This window comes from Melopsittacus undulatus, chromosome 4, assembly GCF_012275295.1.
Source record: "Melopsittacus undulatus isolate bMelUnd1 chromosome 4, bMelUnd1.mat.Z, whole genome shotgun sequence".
Lineage (NCBI taxonomy): Eukaryota > Metazoa > Chordata > Aves > Psittaciformes > Psittaculidae > Melopsittacus > Melopsittacus undulatus.
In genome coordinates this window covers 40583169-40602801 of record NC_047530.1, presented here as the reverse complement: position 1 = coordinate 40602801, position 19633 = coordinate 40583169, and the positions used below count along the sequence as shown (strand labels likewise).

Below are 19633 nucleotides of genomic sequence, written 5' to 3'. Positions count from 1 at the left end.
GAAAATCTGACATGTTTATAATTTAAAAAATAAAAATGCAATAACCTCATTAGAGATTACATCCAACTTCAAAGTTAACATGTATCTTTACCTTTCAGCATACTGATTTGATAAATACAACTTTTATAGTCCACGCACTTGTAAAATTGCTGTTTTCCTTTTGCTGCCATGACTTATGCTCTAGGTTTTAAAATGTGCCATTTTTATTGTTTTATAATACAAAAATGAATAATCTTTATGCAAAAATATATATTCACTCTTGAGGTATAACATTCATTATTGCTTAGAATTCATAACATCTAGAGAGATTCATAAAAAGAACTGTAAAATTTCATATGCAAAATTAAAGTTCTATTAATGGAATTCTTCCAGATTTACGTAACTACATTTTAACAGATTTATTACATAGCACATTGCACTGAAAGTGAGAGGATTACACATGATTGAGAATAATTTTGGGTTCCCTTAGACAGATATTTGGAACTCATTTAAAGCTTCATATTACCATTAAATTTCAATTTTTGCATTGAACTTTTATTTTTTCTAAAAAGTCAAACAAAACAAGGATTAAGCTAGTGGAGAGGGGTGAGTACAGACCTTCAAAAAAATGTTCACAGGATCTATATTGCCCCCTCCCACCACAACTTTGATCATGCGATACGCACTAACAAATTCCATTACTCAACCCTCTATATTCTTGCCAGTATGAAATTACTAAAAAGTATACCATGAGATCAGTCAGTAATGATTTAGTACATCAGAACATATAGTATAGTTCAGGACTATAAGATACTAATCTGAGTCTATACTGTATGGTAGTAATTTTAGTTACTAAATACTAGCTTTTTATCTCTTTAGTAAAGAGGCTGCTGCACACACTTCGAGCCAATGGTTAAAGTTCAGGCAAATTACACTGCAATGTCAGCACTCTTAGTAGATAGCTATTTGACAAAAAGTTGGAAGAAGCCTCGTTTAATCCTAGTTAGCTCCTTCCCTTCCATAACATCCATGCTAGTTTATCTTCTTCAAAAACTTGGGATTTATTCAATCTTTTTAAGAAGATTGATATAAAGATGCATCATTTTAAATTCTCAATCTTTCAGGTTCTCTTCACTCCAACTTCATCTGAACTGTGCCCATTCCACTCATGTTGCAAAGAAATAGTGTCATCCCCACGCCCACATCGTTTAGAAAGAAGAAAGCAGAATTGGCATCTAGGGCCTACGAGCATTTAAGAAATTAATCTCATGGGTCTTCAAATTAAAACATGTGATAAGCAAGTATCTTATCACAGAAACTGTTTGCCTTTTAAAGTATTAGCCTGGCTAAAAAGAATGCAATGGTAAATTTTCTGATAAAAAATAAATTTAGAAAAAATAATAGAAGTGGTTTCCAGCTGTGTTATAGTCTAGAAATACACTGTATCACATTTTGTCTTCATGCCCAAAGATTAATGGATAAAGTCATTAGCACTTCATTTCTATCCTGAATCATAATATGTTCTGTTATTTCACTCAATGGCTTGTTGAAAACATAATATTGCAAAGCACTTTATGTCTGCAGGTTCATAAATGCATGAACTGTTGCAAAAAAGAAGAAACGATAAAGGAGGGTTGTTTCTGCATTCAGAACAAGTTGTGTATTCTGTACAGAAAATTAAAACCACCTGTGCATTGCCAGTGCATAAGGTCTGTTCCCTTATCCTCTCTCCAACAAACAATTAAGACACTGTAATTTGTTTCCCAATCTCAATGAGAAACTTTCCATTACTTTGTCTTCAAACACATGCAATTTCATTCTGCTAGCTAGAAGCAAACAACAAATCACCATTTCAACCTGCTTTTCCTGGGACGGCCACTACAAAGTGCTTTTAATGATTGGGGTGAAAAAATTAAGTATGCATGGAGAAGATCAAAACAAAACAAAGTTAATACACTTTTACTGGCAAGATGTTTGCTTAACACAATTCACCAAGGAAGTCAAGTTATGGTCACATGCTATCTGATAAAAAGCATCACAATTAACTGACCACCTTCCACCTGTTTACATCCTTTACTATTTAGTAAGCCAATTCCTGCAAAACAAAATAGCTCCAATGAAATTATATTTATTTAAACAAATGTAACAATCTCAAAGCTTAACTAGGACTTGAATTGCAAAGACACTACCTGAACTATCGGATCCTCCTTCAGGACTGCCACTGGAATACATTGTGGCCAGTTTTCCATCCAAAATAAACCTGAACCATCCATTACTGCCATTAGACAGTTCCAGGGCTGCAGCATCACTCCAGATATACAGGCAGTCCCTTCCCCTAATGATTGACCAGTCTCTCCAGTGATAGGGTTTACCCTGTTGCAGTTCTTTTGCATCCTCCTGTGGTTCATCCTCCTGTAATAAAATTGTATTAAACAAAAGAAAAACAAAACAAAAACACCTGAACAAGCAAAAAAACAATGAAAACAAAAACCCAACCCACCTGACCCATTAAAAAGAAGAAAAAAAAAACCCAACAAAAACTACAACAAAAATTAACACACAAAACAGGCATTTTATAAAGTCTTGAGGTGAAAAAGGGCTCAAACCAAAAGCATAGGAACTATACTTGTTGGCAAAATTTATTCTATTAAAGAATACTTTTAAAGATACCACATTTTTTAGAAGTTTCCTTTCAGGTACGTATTTATCTATTCAATGATAGCAACAGCCTACTGAATGGGACATCCACCTCTATTCAAAACTTGTACTGTGAGAAAGAATCAAAAACGGTTGAGGTTGGAAGGGGCTTCCAGAAGCCATCTAGTCCAAACCCCTTCTCAGGCAGGGCCACCTAGAGGCAGTTGCACCAGATCACATCCAGACAGCTTTTTAAATAATAATTTACTGTTTGAATTTTATTTTAATTTAATAATAATAAAAAAACCCCACCAAGACCAAAAATCCCCAAACTACCCAAAACCAACAGTAAAAAGCTTAACTATACACTGAAGACTTAACTATAAATCTTAACTGAATGGATAACAAAAATAGTCTGCTATCCATTCAGCTCATCTGAGTGATTAGTAATAGGGCTGCTGGAAATTGGTAAATATGCATTTAAGGTTTTCATTATGAAGAAAATTCCTTTTTTAAATTTTTGATATATTCAATAACAATGTCTGAAACACCTGCAATTACTTGATGAACATATGCTAAAGATGACCTTTGTGCAGAAAGCACTCATTTTGCCTCACAGCCATTTTCAGAACACTAGAGAAAAACAAGTGTTGATCAACTTGACCATAAGTACTTAACAGTAGGAAAACTCAGCAGATAATAATACACTAAAAAAAAAGGAAGTTACAGAAAACAAAACCAGAAACAATTAAAACAAGTGGCAGACAATAAGCATTAATGTAATAACCTAACTACCCTGCCCTAGACATTTTCTTAACAGTGAAAACTGTACTAGAAGAGTTGGCTTCACAGGACCAAATCAAGCTATCAGTTCTGTATTTACCTTCTCAGGCTTAGACTCCTCTTCATTTTCGTCATCAGATGATGGCCCCGCCAAAGTTGACACTTTACTAATTACACCAAGTCTAGCCAGTTGGTCTAGAAAAAGATCACCACCTTTATCCACCAAATCCCTTATGATTTGCAAGGCTAGCAAATGGCCATCATCATCATCCTGTAATACAGTGGATGGAAAGAAAATAAGAGAGGATCTCCTTACCTAAAAAAACTTTACATGCTTAACTTCATATACTGTCACAGATGAGTGCTATGAACACTTCAGTGTTAGCTATTAACAAGTGTGTGGAATCTAACAGTATAACCCCCCTTTTCTGCACTGGTTACATACAAGGACATTTTCCTTCTTCCTACCTCTTGATCAAGAACTGTAGCTGTTATCTCAACCAGTATTGTGGGCAGGTTGTGGCCAGCATCAGAGTCACAAACCTCTTTCAGCAATGCCTCGGAACAAAAATGTATCATTTTTCTAATGAGGGCAAGACTTGCTTTCCTTTAAAAAGAGATCATAGGGGGGAAAGAAAAAAACAAAAGAAAAAAGATTATTACAAAGTTAAAGTAAGCAGCAATCAAAGCAACAAAACAGTTCAAGATAAAACTGCTTTTGCACTATATTTATGCATGCTTTCAAAACAGTATTTCTTTTTTGAGTTTCAGATCTTGTTACTGAAACCAAAAATTGGTTATTGTTAAGTCCTAGATTATCTCTACGAATAATTCACCTACTGAACTTCCTTGATTATACAGTACTAGCGGTCTAACATATTTTTGTCTCCTCAACACTTCTCCAGGTAAACCTATTCTACATTCTGTTTTTATCCACTCTCAGTGATGGCAATTCACTTCTAAACACTCCATCTTCCTCCCTGGTAGCCAGCCCTCCATTTCTGACACACACTTCCCATGTTTTGGCAAGATCCCTATGGTTTTAATATCTGAAATTACTATTAGATCATATAGCTTTCCATACCACAATTAATTTGGAAGCCAATCCAAATCATAGCTAAAGCTGAATTTTTTATTTTCTGAGTTTTAAAAACATTATTTGCCCAATTAATAAAGAAAACTTCAAAATACAGAAAGCCAACTACTTCTTTCCACAATCTGCAACAACAGTTAATAGTGCACAGATTATTAACACAGTTTCTTACTTCCTTCATTTGAAATGACCTAGTTTAAGCTCCCTATCCTTAGCTCATGTAGAGTTTTTCTCCACCAGAGTCCCTTTTTATCTTCTATTCTCTCCCCCCAAAGTACCTATAAACACTGGGAACATAAATGAAAAAGATTAAGCAACTGTTAAATTCATAGTGTAAAAGGCTGAGAGGGTATGGTCAGAAGCAATTTATCACAACCATTATCCACCCTCAGTATTCCTTTTAAGTATTATATTAGATTACATTCTTTTAATACTCTCAGTAAGATGTATCTTCTCCAGTTGATTAACACTTAAAGCTGTTAAGAAGTCTTCTAAAACCTTCTAAAGTAACTTTCTCCAGTCTTACAATTTTGCAATGAATTTATCTTGATACCACCTCATTAGTTCACCTCTTGCAAATTAGTACTTTCATTACAATGGCTACAAACAGCAGTAACCAAATACACCATCTATAGAAGGTACTACATGAACATAGCATTCTTTCATCATTCTACTATAGTCAAGAGTATGCTTTGCTCTCCCACTTCTGACTCACCAACCACACTTTTTCCAAGATACCATTTCACCAGAAAAAAACCTGCTGCTTAAAATATCAAGTAAAAAAATCAGACTTACACCACTTTTCAAACCACCAGTTCTATTCAAACAGAATTATGTTTAAGTACCATGTTGTAATTTTTAATGAAAAACAAACAAAATCTTGGCTTTTTTTTAACAGAACGTATTAAGGAATTTGAAATATGAAGGGAAATTGTCTATCATGACAATATTACCTTATTGAAGGCAACATAGTTTGTTGAAATGTTTGTGCAAACACAGGCAATAATCTTTTCAAGTATATGGGTGCCATTTCTGGATCTCCTTTGGGTTCATTACATTCTTCCTCATCCTTGTTTGCATCTTTCTTTTTCTTCTCATCACCTTTGTTAACAGGACACATCCAGTCTCCTGGAAAATTTTTTTTCCCAATATGGTCAATGGCAAAACCCGAGAAACCAAATGAAAAAAACCCCTTCAAATAAATCTAAGAGTTTTCTTTACTAACATCTAAGTACCTGAATGAAATATGCATCTCTAAAAACAGAAAATTTACACCTGCAAGACTCATTATCAAACATTTTTTTCAAGTACCACCACCAAAGACCAGTCGCAGGAGAAAGTCAAAGTCCTCAAAGGGAACTAAATATGAACACATAATCCCTGCAGCTCCAGCTCTACAAAAGTCTCACAAACAGGTGAATTGCAGTTCCCATGTAGAAACAAAGGATGCCAGAGAGACTACCAAGGCTGACATCTTCTGAACCCACAGCAAAAAAAAACAGTCTAACCCCATTGCACAACTGAGGAGCAGAACAACTGGCAGAAAGCAGTGTTTGTGGCCAGCCAGCAGTGTCTTCAGTAATCCCTATCCCTTCAGAACATCTGAAATATTTTGGTTTTATATACACTTTGCAATTTAAAGAATGCTAGTCGAGAAATATATATATAATTTATTTATATTTATTCTACATATACATTTATCTATTTATATATATATATATATCTTTATTAATCTTAATAGAGTAAAATTCTAATAATTGAGTTACTATATATAAACATTTCTACTAGCAAGGACATGAAATTAAAAACTGCACTCACCTGGAGACTGAAGAATAGCTACTACTTCACTGTGTCCCCTTTCACGAGCTTTGTCTAAAGGAGTTTTCCCATCCTCATCTCTCAAATCAGGATTTGCACCATGTCTTAACAGAGTCTGGAAACAAATATTTTTAAATACATATGTATAAAAAAAAAGTAAAAAATTAAGATTCTTCCTGTCAAAGTAGTAAAGATGTTTTTCATATACTTTTCTTACACTCTTCTCATGGCTGTAAAAAACTTAGGACATTGCCTGTTTTTTATATCTGTAGAGCTAATATACAACTTTTATTCATGTCACTGCCCTGTCATGATGAAAAAAAATTGTTTTTTTCATGAGCACTGTAAAGAACATGTAAATATTTGACAGTGCACACATCAGACATACTGCATTGAAGACGTTTTGAACAGAACAAAGCAAAAACCAGCATAAGGCTAAGTGTCAGTTTAATTCATACCTTTGCTACCTGAGGTCTTCCAAAACATGCTGCATAATGCAATGAGGATGACCTCTGACCTCTGTTTACATCAGCACCCCTTTCACAGAGAAATTCTACCTGTTAAACAAGAAAAAGGAAATTAGTTTTTTTTTATTTTTCCTTATGTAAATAGCCTAAAAGTCCTTAAGATTCTGTAAAACTTACCATTTCCTGAGTTCCAAAAGCTGAGGCCCAGTTTAAAAGAGTTTGTCCTACATCATCCATAAAGTTTACTTCAAAAGCTGAAAGATGCAATGAAATAAAAATAGTTAAAGCTCCCAGAATTATAAATTAAACTTCATCAGTGCTCTTTAAATAAACACCAGGTCTTAAAAAAACAAGATCCTCAACAATTCTAGAAGCATTTATGCTCTTAATTGCTATTAAAAAAAGTAGCATGGGAATTATTACTAACAAGACCTGTTGTGTATTTAACAAAATAAGTACATAAAGATTTTCAAGGCACTACCTAAGCATTTCTTATGACACCACAGATTATAAAAAGATACTCTGAAAAAGAAAATGAGATAAAGTATTTTTGCTTACCTCCTGTGTCAATAGCATCTATTAGTGCATCAGTATCCTTACTGCGGATGCAATCTATCAGCTGCCGATGAGAACGTTCCCCAGAACTATCCAGTCTTCGCAACCCTGGGATTCTGCCTGTAGATCCAGCACTGGATTTTGGCAGGGCTTTTCTCCCTTCGAATAGTAGCACCAAAAGAAGATCTACTAACCGCATGGTATCCAGTACACATCTCTCATCACCCTGCAACGCACTTTCTATAGAATCTGGAAGTTCAGATCTTAGGAGATCCTGGAAATAATTAAAAGTCTGAACAATAAAAAATATACAGGGCTTTAGAAAATACTATCAGAATCGGGTTTCATTTCCATATGAAATGTTTCCTTTCTTCCCCTCTTTATAAACAACCTATATGTATGTATACATGTAAAAATAAAGCCTAAAAATTTGTGTATTAATATACAAAATAGCAACACAAGTCTTGCCTATATTAAAGTACACAAAGGGGAAAACCCTATGAGAACAAAAAGCCATAGCATAAAAGGATTTCTTACATGTGTTACTACTGGAGAGCCTCTACACAGGGTTGACAACAGGCTTACAATAGTTGACACCTGATTACTTAATTTAGAGTCTGCAGCTGTAGCTGGTGCTCCAGTGCTACTCCGTCCTGGTTTGCAAGCTGAAGATGGTCCTGATGCTGTTCCACCAGCAGCTGCCATGCGGGACAACAACTCCTCAGTTAATCCATGCTTAGCTAATGGGGCAGGGTCAACTCCACGCCGTGTGAATCTGTCAGCTAATGAAGCAAAGCACCTCAGAGCTCCATCTGAAACCTAAGGAAGAAGCACAAGAGATATCATGAAAATTCTGTTACTTAAAATGAGAAGATGCGAAGGAGATACTTAAGAACACAGGACACATAGAAGGACTTGTTTTCCACAGGTTCCTCTCAAAGTTAATGAACAGATATGGGCTTTTTAAGACAGAAACATGGAGTTGGAACCCAACAATGTCCTGAACTGCTCACTGAAAGGCTGTACAGCTCTTGGGTTCCCCTCACCCTTTGTCTCTATTGATGACACATAGAAATCGAGGAAACTATTTTTCTTTGACTGTGGTTCAGCATTAGGAACATCTCTTTAAGCCCCAAATCAATCTAGAAAAAACATGCTCAATAATCAAATTGCCAAATTCATATATGTTGCAGCACATTTTTAGAATTTTTTAGTTATACATGCTGTTCTTACAGGAAAACACAACTCTCTATAATCCCTACTAGCAACTGTCCATTGTTGAAGCTGTATTTAAAGGTCTACAGGGCTTCTCTTAAGTAAAAGAAATTTTTCACCTGGATCAAGCCTAAAAAGCAGGACAAACTGGGAAAAGCTGATTTTACCCTAAGATAATGCAGACTGCCCACAGAGCACCTGACCCAAGGATAAGAAGTACTTTTGAGACAGTAGAATACAAACTCCCAAATTTAGGTTTGTCACCAAAGAAAAAAAAACAAAACAAAACAACAAAAAAATAACCCCACAAAAACCCCACAAACCAGCAGTGATACTGTAGAAACAAAGCTTACTGTTGATCCTCTTAACAATCCAGATAAAAATCACTGCTGGCCAACTGCCCAGGAAAAAATCCAGCTTCTTCTCATGATGGTGTTGAAAAGAAAGGAAGGGGTTTTGCCTTTAACATCCCTCTCATCTATATGCTGAAAGTATCACCATCTTTCAAAGTTTGCATAGGCACATCAAGATGAGCTGCTTCAGGCACATTTGCCTTCATAGACTTGCAGTAGCAAACCAGACCAGTGTCAAGAAATAATTAAAAATCCGCACAAAATAAAAGCTAATATCGATTCTTTACTAAAATCTCAATTAATACACTTCTTACTCCTTAAAAAGTCATCAACTTCTAGCACAGTCCATCTTCCAAATTATTGTCAGCCATCACAAACCAACTTTCATTCAGACCTCCAACAGCCCCAGCAATTGCTTTTTCAAACACATTATAAATTGGAAAACAGTTAAAATACTACAGACTTACAATCTAGATTTCAGGATTAGCCTGCCCGAGATGAGTAGTGCATTAATAAAACTAGGAGACATTTAAAAAACATGGTAGCTTATTCTGAAATGGCTACTGTGACAGCCCCTTGCTAACTGGGTCTTTAAAAAAAAACCTAAAAATATATTTTAAAAAATTAAGCTCACAGGCACAAAGGTTTATATGATGTGCTGCTTAAACCACACTGGAGCCAAGGGGTATAGAGAAAGGAATGAGGACAGAGGTGGAAACAAAATGGGGGCTGAGAATGATATGGACAAGAAACCTGGCCAGAGCATAGCAAGAATTTGGCTAAAGACCTATTGCAAAGCATTAGGATGACATACATAGAAGGATTCTACTAGTAGAAAGAGAATTCCTTTAGAATTAATTTTCTAGATTTTACAAGCAGTGCTTCATCTCAAGTTACTAAAACTGCAATAGAAAAGCAGTGCTTCATCTACAGTAGTAGCGCCACTTAAGATGGCTTCCCCTGTAATATTTTAGCATTGATTGTGGAAGCTTTAATTGCTTCTCTTAGTTTGCCAAAGGAAAAAAAGTAATTTATTTTTGTCTCTTATTTATGCTCAGATTTCATAGTGAAAGAGGTGCAGTCACACAACAATTTTTATCTTCTTGTCGTCACAACTGTAAACGAAGCTATCATAATATCTAAATATAACTACTATGTAAACATATAGTTGTGAAGGCTGTATAAAAATACCTAACTATTCATCTATTAAACATATTAAACGTTCTATCTATCTATTAAACATAAAGGAAGTTAAATTCACAGTATACCGAGCTGCAAATTTATGTTATTACATATTACATTACCTGATGATCTTCATGTTTTAATAAGCTAGACAGCGACTCCACACAGATCTCTAATGAAGAATCCTGAGGCTCCATCTTGCCGCAGAGCCTGGATACTACAGCCATAGCTGAATGCAATGTATCTTTATGCACAAGGTGTCCGCTGTCACGAATGAATGTCAGTACACAATTCAGCCCTCCAGCTTCAAACACAGCTCCCGACTCACGGGTACAGATTAATTCTAACACCTACGACAAAATGAAATTTAATTAGAATGGAGTATACATAAAAAGTCATTTATTTACCCATCTACAAAACTGTTAAAGAAAATGAAACAAAAGAACAAAAATCCCACCCCACTTCCTCGACTCCCAGCTGGGGCCAAAGCCTCCGCTACTCTAGTAGTTACAGTTTTCTTCAAAAATACAAAGGCAAATACAAGAACATCCCCCAACAGCATGGTCACAACAGGTGCTCATGAAACAGCTGGAAAACAGTATCCTTTCCTGGGAGAATTAAGTCTCTGGATAACACACAATTGAGAGTTTCGAAACTTCCAAGAGTTCTATTACTCCACTCCTCCAGTGATGTACTTTTGAGTACACTAGAACTAGTAAACACATGTCTGATGTATTTACTAGTCTGATGCCATGGTATTCAAGGACTTAAAACTATGAACTACCACATGACCATGAGTTATGCTTTGAGCAATAGATTTTAAGGGTCTTGAACTTTTCTCTGAAAACTTTACAAGGGTGCTGAAGAGCTGTGTGTAGTGCTACGGAAGAGACAGCAGATCATCTTTTATAGCAGGTAATTTGTCTGTATCTGGAGCAATTCTTCATTCCCTTTTTTTGCACAAAATTAGACTTAGCATTTTAAGCACACAATATAAACAGTAAAACTTCCTTCTACTTTGTTTTGTTTCTTTTTCAATACTTTTTTAAAGGAATCTCAGCTTTGAAGAGGAGCAGACTGACAATAAAGATAAGCAGAATCACTGGCATGTATCGTACTCTATGGTTATGCTTCGCATTTTAATGAAACGAACAGGATTAGAATATGAGGAAACTCGTCAGAAACAAGAGCAAGTTTTCCAGCTCCTTTTCCAGATCCTTCCTTACTGAAGAGGATCTTCAGTACACACACCTTCACACACTGCTCAGCCAGATCTCTGCTTGTTCTGTTGTTAAGTTCAACAACTACTAAACGATTACAAAGTGCTTTGATAGCTCCATCCACTCCCACAATCCTTCGGGTGCATTCAGCTGATACATCCAGATAATACGTTATGGCACGAGCTGTTACTTCTAATACGTTGTCTGGAGCACTTTCATCAAGAAAAATTTTGCACAGTGCTGGTAAAAAAGTTCGAGGAGGGCATCTGCAGGAGAAAAAAGACACAAACACACAACAGCACATTACTAAGGTGCATAAGTTTCTCTACATTAAATAATTTCATACACTTTCACATTAACAGATCAACATTTTTCACGCTAAGACGATTTGCTCAGTTCCTCTGTAATTGGTTCAGGGCATTCACTTAGAACACTAGGATGCACACATCTCATACACGCTCAAAAATTCCAATCAGTAATCTGAACAGACACTGCACTAAGGGGAGCAAGCCAGCAGGGGAAAAAAAAAAACCCTAAAAAAATTATTGGAATTTTACAACCATTCAGGGAAAAAATTATCCTCTTGGGAAATTATTTTAGGAATTAACCTCACATACCAATCTAAATGCATTTTTTTCTTAAAAGCTTCAAGGTTCATGATTATAAATAACTATTAAACTTAACCATGAAATATTGATACAGTAACTAAAGATTTTGGATTTGCTACACAACTTGATTCTGAGTGGTCCTTCTTCCCTATGTTACAAGCATTCTCACTTGTCTTTTTATCCTATTTCAACTTCTGCCCCTGCACCCCACCTCATTCTTTTTCCCTAACCACACTGAGAACATATTTAACTCATTTAGCTTGCTTCCATTACAGTTTGTCTTCATATCCATGTCTCAGTAGCCTTGGCTCTCCTCTTTATTGTTAGGCTCATTTCCATAGACAAGGACAGTCAAGAACATCTCCATGACTTCAAAACATAATAAGCAAGCTGCAGTAGTCCTTCTACCCCTCTGACATATTAGGACACAAAACAAAATTGATGGTCATAATAATGCTTTTCACTATTACGGCAGCTGTAGTTAAGACTGATTTGGATCAAAAGTTTTAAGACATGAAGCTATACTTTAAGACAATTTATCTTCCAATAGCATACTTACTCAGCAATAAATAACATAATGATTGCTCACTACAGTGGCATAAGACTTCCAAGGTGGTGGTGGGGAGTTAAGGGAATATACACTATGACAGTACTCAAATTAACTGGATACCTCATTCTTAGATGTAGGAGATGAGACTAAATCTACAGGAAACAAAAACTGTAACTTTTCTTACATTAGGCTTTTGGTTTGCAAAAGAAAGCCTAAAACTTCTCTAAATTAAAAAAGAGCAGAAGCAATAGCATGCTTTTGGTCTAGAAGACAGGTGAAGTACTCATCATCAATCCTTCTGAAGGCTAAGCCAGAGATTATTCATATCCCATCTGGTACACACAGTGACTCATGCAGAGGCACCAAGTCCTGGGACAGCAAAATACTAATAGTTTCCTTGAAGATCTGCCTATGCTTTTTGAAGTAATTAAATAATACTGCCTGACAAATAAATATATTAAACAGTGATCCTTAATGACATAAATTAATAAGAGAAACTTTGATAAGGCTAAATCACATATTTAACATGCACATTGCCCTATGCAGCCTATATTGTCTGTTATTCTTATGGAATCTGCTATTTAAAACTCCACATCTTTCTTAAAGAACTTTGCATTTTGAAGATATTATCCTCTGAAAAAAGTCATCTGAAATCTGTATTTATTATTAGATGACCACCATACATAAGAAGTATTGCAGTATATAAAAATTAAAATGGACAGTGCTATTTGAACAAGTATTTTTCTGTTGAATTTTTTACAGTGCATTTTGTGCCAGACAGATCACTAAACCACTGCTATGAACTTTTTGTTTGTCCAGCATCATACTGCATGAAAATAAATTTAACAATAAATACAAATCTTTAAAAATCCCAAATGAACCAAAACCACCCACATATAACCACATGGAAGGTCAGGAATTCCACTGCCTCCACTGCAACACTAGCAAGCAGAAGTAAACCATTTCTTAGATATCCAAAGAAAACAACACAAAAAATTCCTCAAGATTTTTGCAGGGAGTTAAAAGCAAATTTAACAGTTACATTTTTTTCTATGACTTAATAGCTTATAAAAAGACACAGCACAAATGGAACTCAGCAGCATTTTTTTAATAGAAATCTAGAAATTTAGAAGAAATCTATTCCTGTCCTTAAAAACGCCTGTACACAAGAACCAATTACCCAGCAGATATAGCAAAAATACAAGGTTACTAAGAGCTTATCATTGCTACTGAATTTTTTGCCAGCACACAAATGTCAGCGCACTGTAACAGCAACACTCTTGTAAGAGCACAGCTCACTGGCAAAAACTGAAGTGCTTGGTTTTTAAAATGCCTTTTTGCCAGAACCTCTAGCTACATTAGTCAGAGCCCACACTTTTTCAATTATAAGGCAAACAGCAACCTCCAATTGCCATCATGACATTTGTTTTCTGACTTAGAGGAATGATTTCCAGTTCTCCAATAAAGTAACCAAGTTTATCACAAGGTTTCAGGAAGAAAATGCAGATCTGTCATGCACTTCACCTTGGGATTTACTTGGTTCTCAAAATAAACAGCTACCCAGACTTCAACAGTTTTGTAGACTATGGCAATGCACACTGAATTCCTATAAAAGCAGCAATGGTAAGAACTTCACTTGTTCTGATAAAAATAAATTATTTATCCTTTCTGAAAATAGCGCCTGATCTAATTTTAACAAGAGTTTTCACAGAAAATTCTTTCAAGCTACTTTGACCTGGGAGCAGTATGTACTTGATGCTTGTTTCTTTTAACAATTTGCGTCTGGTGTGGAGGTTGGTTGTTCAGGTTTTTTGTTTGGTTTGTAGTTTTGTCAGATACTGCTAGCAACCAGGAAGAAGAGAGCTGGACTACACTGTGTAGAAGAGGCAGCAGAAACATTTTATAAAGATGTATTAAGGACAATAAGTAGGACTGAAGAAAACAGGATGGAAAAAAAGCAATACTGAAGCTTTAGTTAAAGTGGTTTTTTTTCACCTTCTTTTTCCTGCAGCAAATAGAAAAAAAAACCCCAACACATAGGAAATAACAGGCTTGAAAGTAAAAACACAAATTTAGAAGTAATAAAAACATCAACTTCTTTTTTCTTACATTGTTATCAGGAACATGGCAAAAATACCAAACCAGAATTTCTGTCCTGGTCTCCAAAACAGTAAATGAGAGCCACTTATTTTAGCATGTAACTAAAATTTCATGTACAGCTGAACCATCTTCTTCCCCATCATGTCTCTCTCAACTCAAACAACTTGAATCAAATTCTACACAGTACAGGAATACAAATTCAGTTATTATCCCTAAAGTCATACCAGGCAATGAAACATGTGCACAGAAATATTTATGAGGAAAGCAAAACAGACAGACCAAGATTCCATCGGCCTTGAGTCTCTGCCAGCGAGACTGTCAAAAAGTTCTTCTATTATTTACTGTTTTATAAACACTGCATTAATAATCTATCATGTACAGCTACTACTTTTTCAAAAAGGTCATAGCTGGCAAGAGATCCAACTTGTTTTTCAAGTCCTAAAGGATGACAGCAACAATGACACTGACTTTGAAAATTAAGTCAGTATTCTCAGACACTTGGGCCAAAGCAGCCTGCAACACACCAATTTGCCTAGACAGGACCTCTATGGTGTCTTGTCCACTGCTCTGTAACATTATTCCAGGCCAGCACATTGTTATACTTGGTTCTAAACAGCACAGTCCTTTACCATTTTGAACTTTTAATGGTATCAGCAGGAATAAAAAAAAAGTTTTCTGTGCCAGCCCAGTATACAAGGTTCTCCACTATCCATATGTAACAGCTTTTCTGGTCAGTTACACACTTCGGAATTCTACCAGACCACAGTTACAAAGTTGTATTTGCATGTATTTCTGAAGTACATCTTCAAGAAGCCATGCCCAAGCCTCTTCACATAATCTCACTCTGTGGGTGTCAAGAGTCTGAGACAAGATTAAAAAACCCAAACCTATCACTATGTACTATTTATTTCCTAGAATTTAAACAGTATTCTGTTTATGCAGATTCTTATGGTTAGGATGATAAATTTCTGTGCTGAACTAAGTGAAACAACCTAGCAGCAGGAGCTTCTTGTGACAAATGTAATTGCTCTTCATTACCATCACATAAGATAGCAGGGAGGAAGCACTGTCTTCCCACCTTAACTCACTGCAGTCTTGTGATTGGTAAGATGTGTAAGATGTAAAAGACATGTAAGATCAAGACAGCCTCATGCATTACTAGCTCTGAACTTCTCATTACATTGCCTTCTCCCATCCAGAAAAGTTTCTAATAACGCTTAGCACCTCCTTCTAACCTATTACCTGCAACACACAAGTCATTAGTATTTATCATACTGTAACATCTGAGGGCTCTTGTGACAGATCAGGATCTCCCTGCACTACCAGAGCAAAACAGATTCTATCCTAGAAAAGTTGAAGTATAATTGTACAATATGATTATTGTACAGATACAGACAAGAGAATGCAAATTAATCTTCCCACATTATTATACAGATAAATTCAATTATTTTTCATGGCTGAAGTCTGCTTGGGCCTTAGCAGTCCCTATGGTTCCTGCTAGCGAGGGAACAAGAAAGTACCAGTTCTGTCACTCACACACAGTCTGATGGACCTCTAATAGCAGAGAAGGGCAGCATACCAACACATCCCCAGTGCTCCAGCCCTAGTCTTCTCAAACAGGTGGTTAGAATAATAATAGCATAAAATTGTACAGACATCACTTTGAAGAACTTCAGCCATTACGCTGTAAGTAACTTTTCCATCAATGACTGTGTTACAAACAGAAGTACACAGGTCAGATTTATAGAGATCACCTTCTAATCCCCAAATCCTCGCTAAGCTATTTACACAGGGGTGTTATGGCTGAAACTACAAGAATCTGCTACACACATCTCAGGGACAAGAACTTGCATGTGTGAGTAGTGGCAGAGAAAGGACTGGAAGTGGTAAATGGGAACACCAGCACACAATGTGATGCAATACCGTCATAGCCATACAGCAGGTGTCCAGAGTACACCCCTCCCTTCTGTCACATGTGGATTTCTGTGTGCTGGCCCTGGACCCCTAAGAAAAAGGTAAAATTCTGCCCTTACTCAGTGGATGGTCTTCCAGCCCAAAATTGTGCAAACGGGCTTTGTAAGTAGTCATCAAGTCTTTACTCAATCCAATCCTGAGTAAAGGCATCATGTTACTAAAGTGTAAGCAAAGAGAGCACAGGGAAGACAAATCGACTGTTCACCTGGAAGTAATTCTAGCAACCAGGTCCTGAGACAAGCACCTTCTGAGAACATGCCCTTCTTTTCAATGAAACACCAAGTAACCAAATAAAATCAATACAAGCAGGAACTGAAGAGTTAAGTCAGATGAGCCATGTTAGGTATGCATCACTATTACTCCTTAATTCCCAGATAAATCCCTACTAGCTTCCTGAAGCAGACCAAAATAAACCAAAGGGGACTAAAACTGTCCCAAATATTTGCTGCAGAAGATTAGGTCCCATAAGTAATACAGAGCCTAATGCTAAATGCCCAACTAAGATTGTGCTTAGAATTAAAATGTATTTTGACCAGTAGTGAAGCAAAGCACTTCAGGAGTGTTGTACTACAGTGGCTGCACAGTCTCGCCTTTAGAAAACTGTCTAAATAGGAAAATTAAGGCTACCAAAATGTCCAAGGACAGCATGGAGGGTAAGGGCAAAGCTATGGGACCAAATGAACTGATATGACAAGACACAATGACCAGTTTTCAGTACACTGCCTTCTTTTGGCAGATGATGCTTTTGATTTCCAAGGGAAAAGAACACAAACAAACCTTCCATCACTGCGGGCCCTGACTTCCATAGAGAGGAAAAAAAGCGTAATTTCTAAACTTAAAAGCAACCTGGTGAAAACAGTTTTGATATTGGGATGCTTTATCTAGACCATATATTAACTAAAATTAGCAATATATATCAGAAAAAAAAGAAATTACGACAAAAAAGTTGCTTTATCCTCAAAGTTGGGGTGGAAGGGGGGGAATCATGCTGTGCACAATGGCCTGTTTGCAGTGGAACAAACAAGATGATAGTGGTGAGTGCTCTAACACCAGAAAAAAAAACAGCTATTAAATATGCTTTATTCTTTCAAAATAGGAAATAATGACCAATAGCAGCTAATAGGTAGCTCCAAAGTTCAAACTTCTATTTAGGAACATTTCCTAATGAATATGAAAATTAAAGGAAATTTTTTAAAATTTTCATTTCTAAGCTGTATTAATATCACATTGGGCACTTCCTAAAGTACTCTAAGAGAGTGATTAGGGATCAACTTAGTGAATTAATAAGGTCACCCTGTGTTATTCCCTAGTGAAAGACTGACTTCAATGAGTTAATGAGGTTATTACTCTGCCCAATGCTACAGCTACAGCTCTTGCCAATTACTTTAAGTCTCTCAGTTCTGGATGTCCACCCAACTTGATTCCTGTACTCCCAGGAAAAGAGCTTCTGCCCTGGAAGACAGGTTTGTAAATAACAATTTTCAAAAAGTCTAAAATAAGTACTACGCAGTATTTAGCCTTTAGACTTTAATCTATTAGAATATAAAGCATTGTGTTCCCTGTACTAACATCAAGAAAAGAACTAAAACACATTAAGAAGTGCTTATTCTGTGTAATTCCTATTAAAAGTCAAATTTAGTTCAGTATTAAAATTAGTTTACTGGATTGTAACCACCACGATACACAAATTCCTTAACATACATTCTTCTTCTGCATAAGTTTAACTGATCTAAAAACACCTTCTTAATATCACAGTCACATTGATAAGATGTCAAGAAAGGCTAAGGTAATGTACTAGTACCATTACTTCAGCATTTATAGCACTATAATCAGCATAACTTCTTATGCTGAAACACTTCCGACTCATTTCTCCCTCCCCCACTCCCTCTGCAGGAACAGAGGTTTCCATAGGGATACAAAATTCTTAAATAGCTACACCAGTAAACTGCTACCAGTGCTAAGCCCTTAAACTCAAATGAGATGACTCAGCTGATTTTACAGCCTGCCAGTATAAAAAAAAAAAACACCAAGGAAGTAAAAATAGGCACTATAAACTCACTTATGTAATTACATTTCATACTTTAAATGCATGTAAAAGCCTTAGCTAAAGCAGCAATAATAATGGCAGTTCAAAACTACTGTCGTGTTTCAACAAAACCCAAAAGGAGGAAAAAAAATAAAGACAACCCTACTTCACCCCCAAAATGGTTAACATGACAACTGCTAGCACTAAGGTGTATTACCCAATTCCAAAGTAACTGCTGGACGCAGTGGGTGTGGAGTCCCTGCCATGTGACAAGGCCTTGGGCTTCATGTGACTTGTGGCTGAAAACCAAGCTCAGCTGCCTGCCAGAACTTGTGCTGGATCTTTAATGCATACCATCTGCTGAGGCCGGTTAAACATAGGAAAATAAAGAATCATATGTCCCTACACTGTTTATAATTAATATATAATAATCTTAAATAACTAAAAATTAAAATACTGAAGTTAAACCTCACTAGTAACTGGTTTTGAGGAAAAATATACCAGTTACATTTATAACAATGTGCCACATTACTTTAAAGTTTCAAAGAACTTCTTCAAAGAACACATCCTGCACAACTGAGCTGTTCTTAAAGCAACAGTAATTCCAACTTATTTTTGATTAGTGATTGTTTTTCCTTTCCATAATTCTTTCTATGGCTGAAATACCATTTTGTTTCCACATACGAAACAGAAAAATAAAAAAAATCAGCAGAGTAATCAAGATCATCCACAAGAGAACAGATCGCACCCCTGCATTGCCTATGTATTCTTCAGGAACCACTTCCAAACTATATAGCACTGTTTTCTTCCAATGCTGCTACACAACAAATCCAGAAAATATCCACTTGTAAGACTTTAGAGATACCAAACTGTATTTTTAAGGTACAACAAAGGCACAAGTAAAAATTAATCTCTAATTTAGGAAATTTTACCACAATTATGAAATATTAAACCTTTACAACTCTGAATCCCTACTCTTAACTCCAATCACAGCTCAGGCAATAAAATAAAGCTAGGGAATTAACAACACCATCCTGTATCTACTCCAGCAGAAACTCTGCATTATCAGAAAT

General features: G+C 36.0%; 1 protein-coding gene across 4 annotated transcripts in view; it reads right to left on the bottom strand.

The window, feature by feature from the left end:
- The window catches only part of HECTD1 (HECT domain E3 ubiquitin protein ligase 1), a 56118-nt gene that overhangs the window by 29365 nt on the left and 7120 nt on the right, over positions 1 to 19633 (bottom strand). For all 4 annotated transcript variants that reach the window (XM_031049111.2, XM_031049113.2, XM_031049112.2 and 1 more), the window contains exons 2-12: positions 11334 to 11568; positions 10205 to 10432; positions 7870 to 8151; positions 7336 to 7606; positions 6955 to 7031; positions 6769 to 6867; positions 6311 to 6425; positions 5446 to 5620; positions 3868 to 4006; positions 3500 to 3670; positions 2169 to 2391 (exon numbers count right to left, since the gene is read on the bottom strand). In XM_031049111.2, coding sequence (XP_030904971.1) covers positions 2169 to 2391; positions 3500 to 3670; positions 3868 to 4006; positions 5446 to 5620; positions 6311 to 6425; positions 6769 to 6867; positions 6955 to 7031; positions 7336 to 7606; positions 7870 to 8151; positions 10205 to 10432; positions 11334 to 11568 — 2015 coding nt within the window. The remainder of the gene's footprint in view (positions 1 to 2168; positions 2392 to 3499; positions 3671 to 3867; positions 4007 to 5445; positions 5621 to 6310; positions 6426 to 6768; positions 6868 to 6954; positions 7032 to 7335; positions 7607 to 7869; positions 8152 to 10204; positions 10433 to 11333; positions 11569 to 19633) is intronic.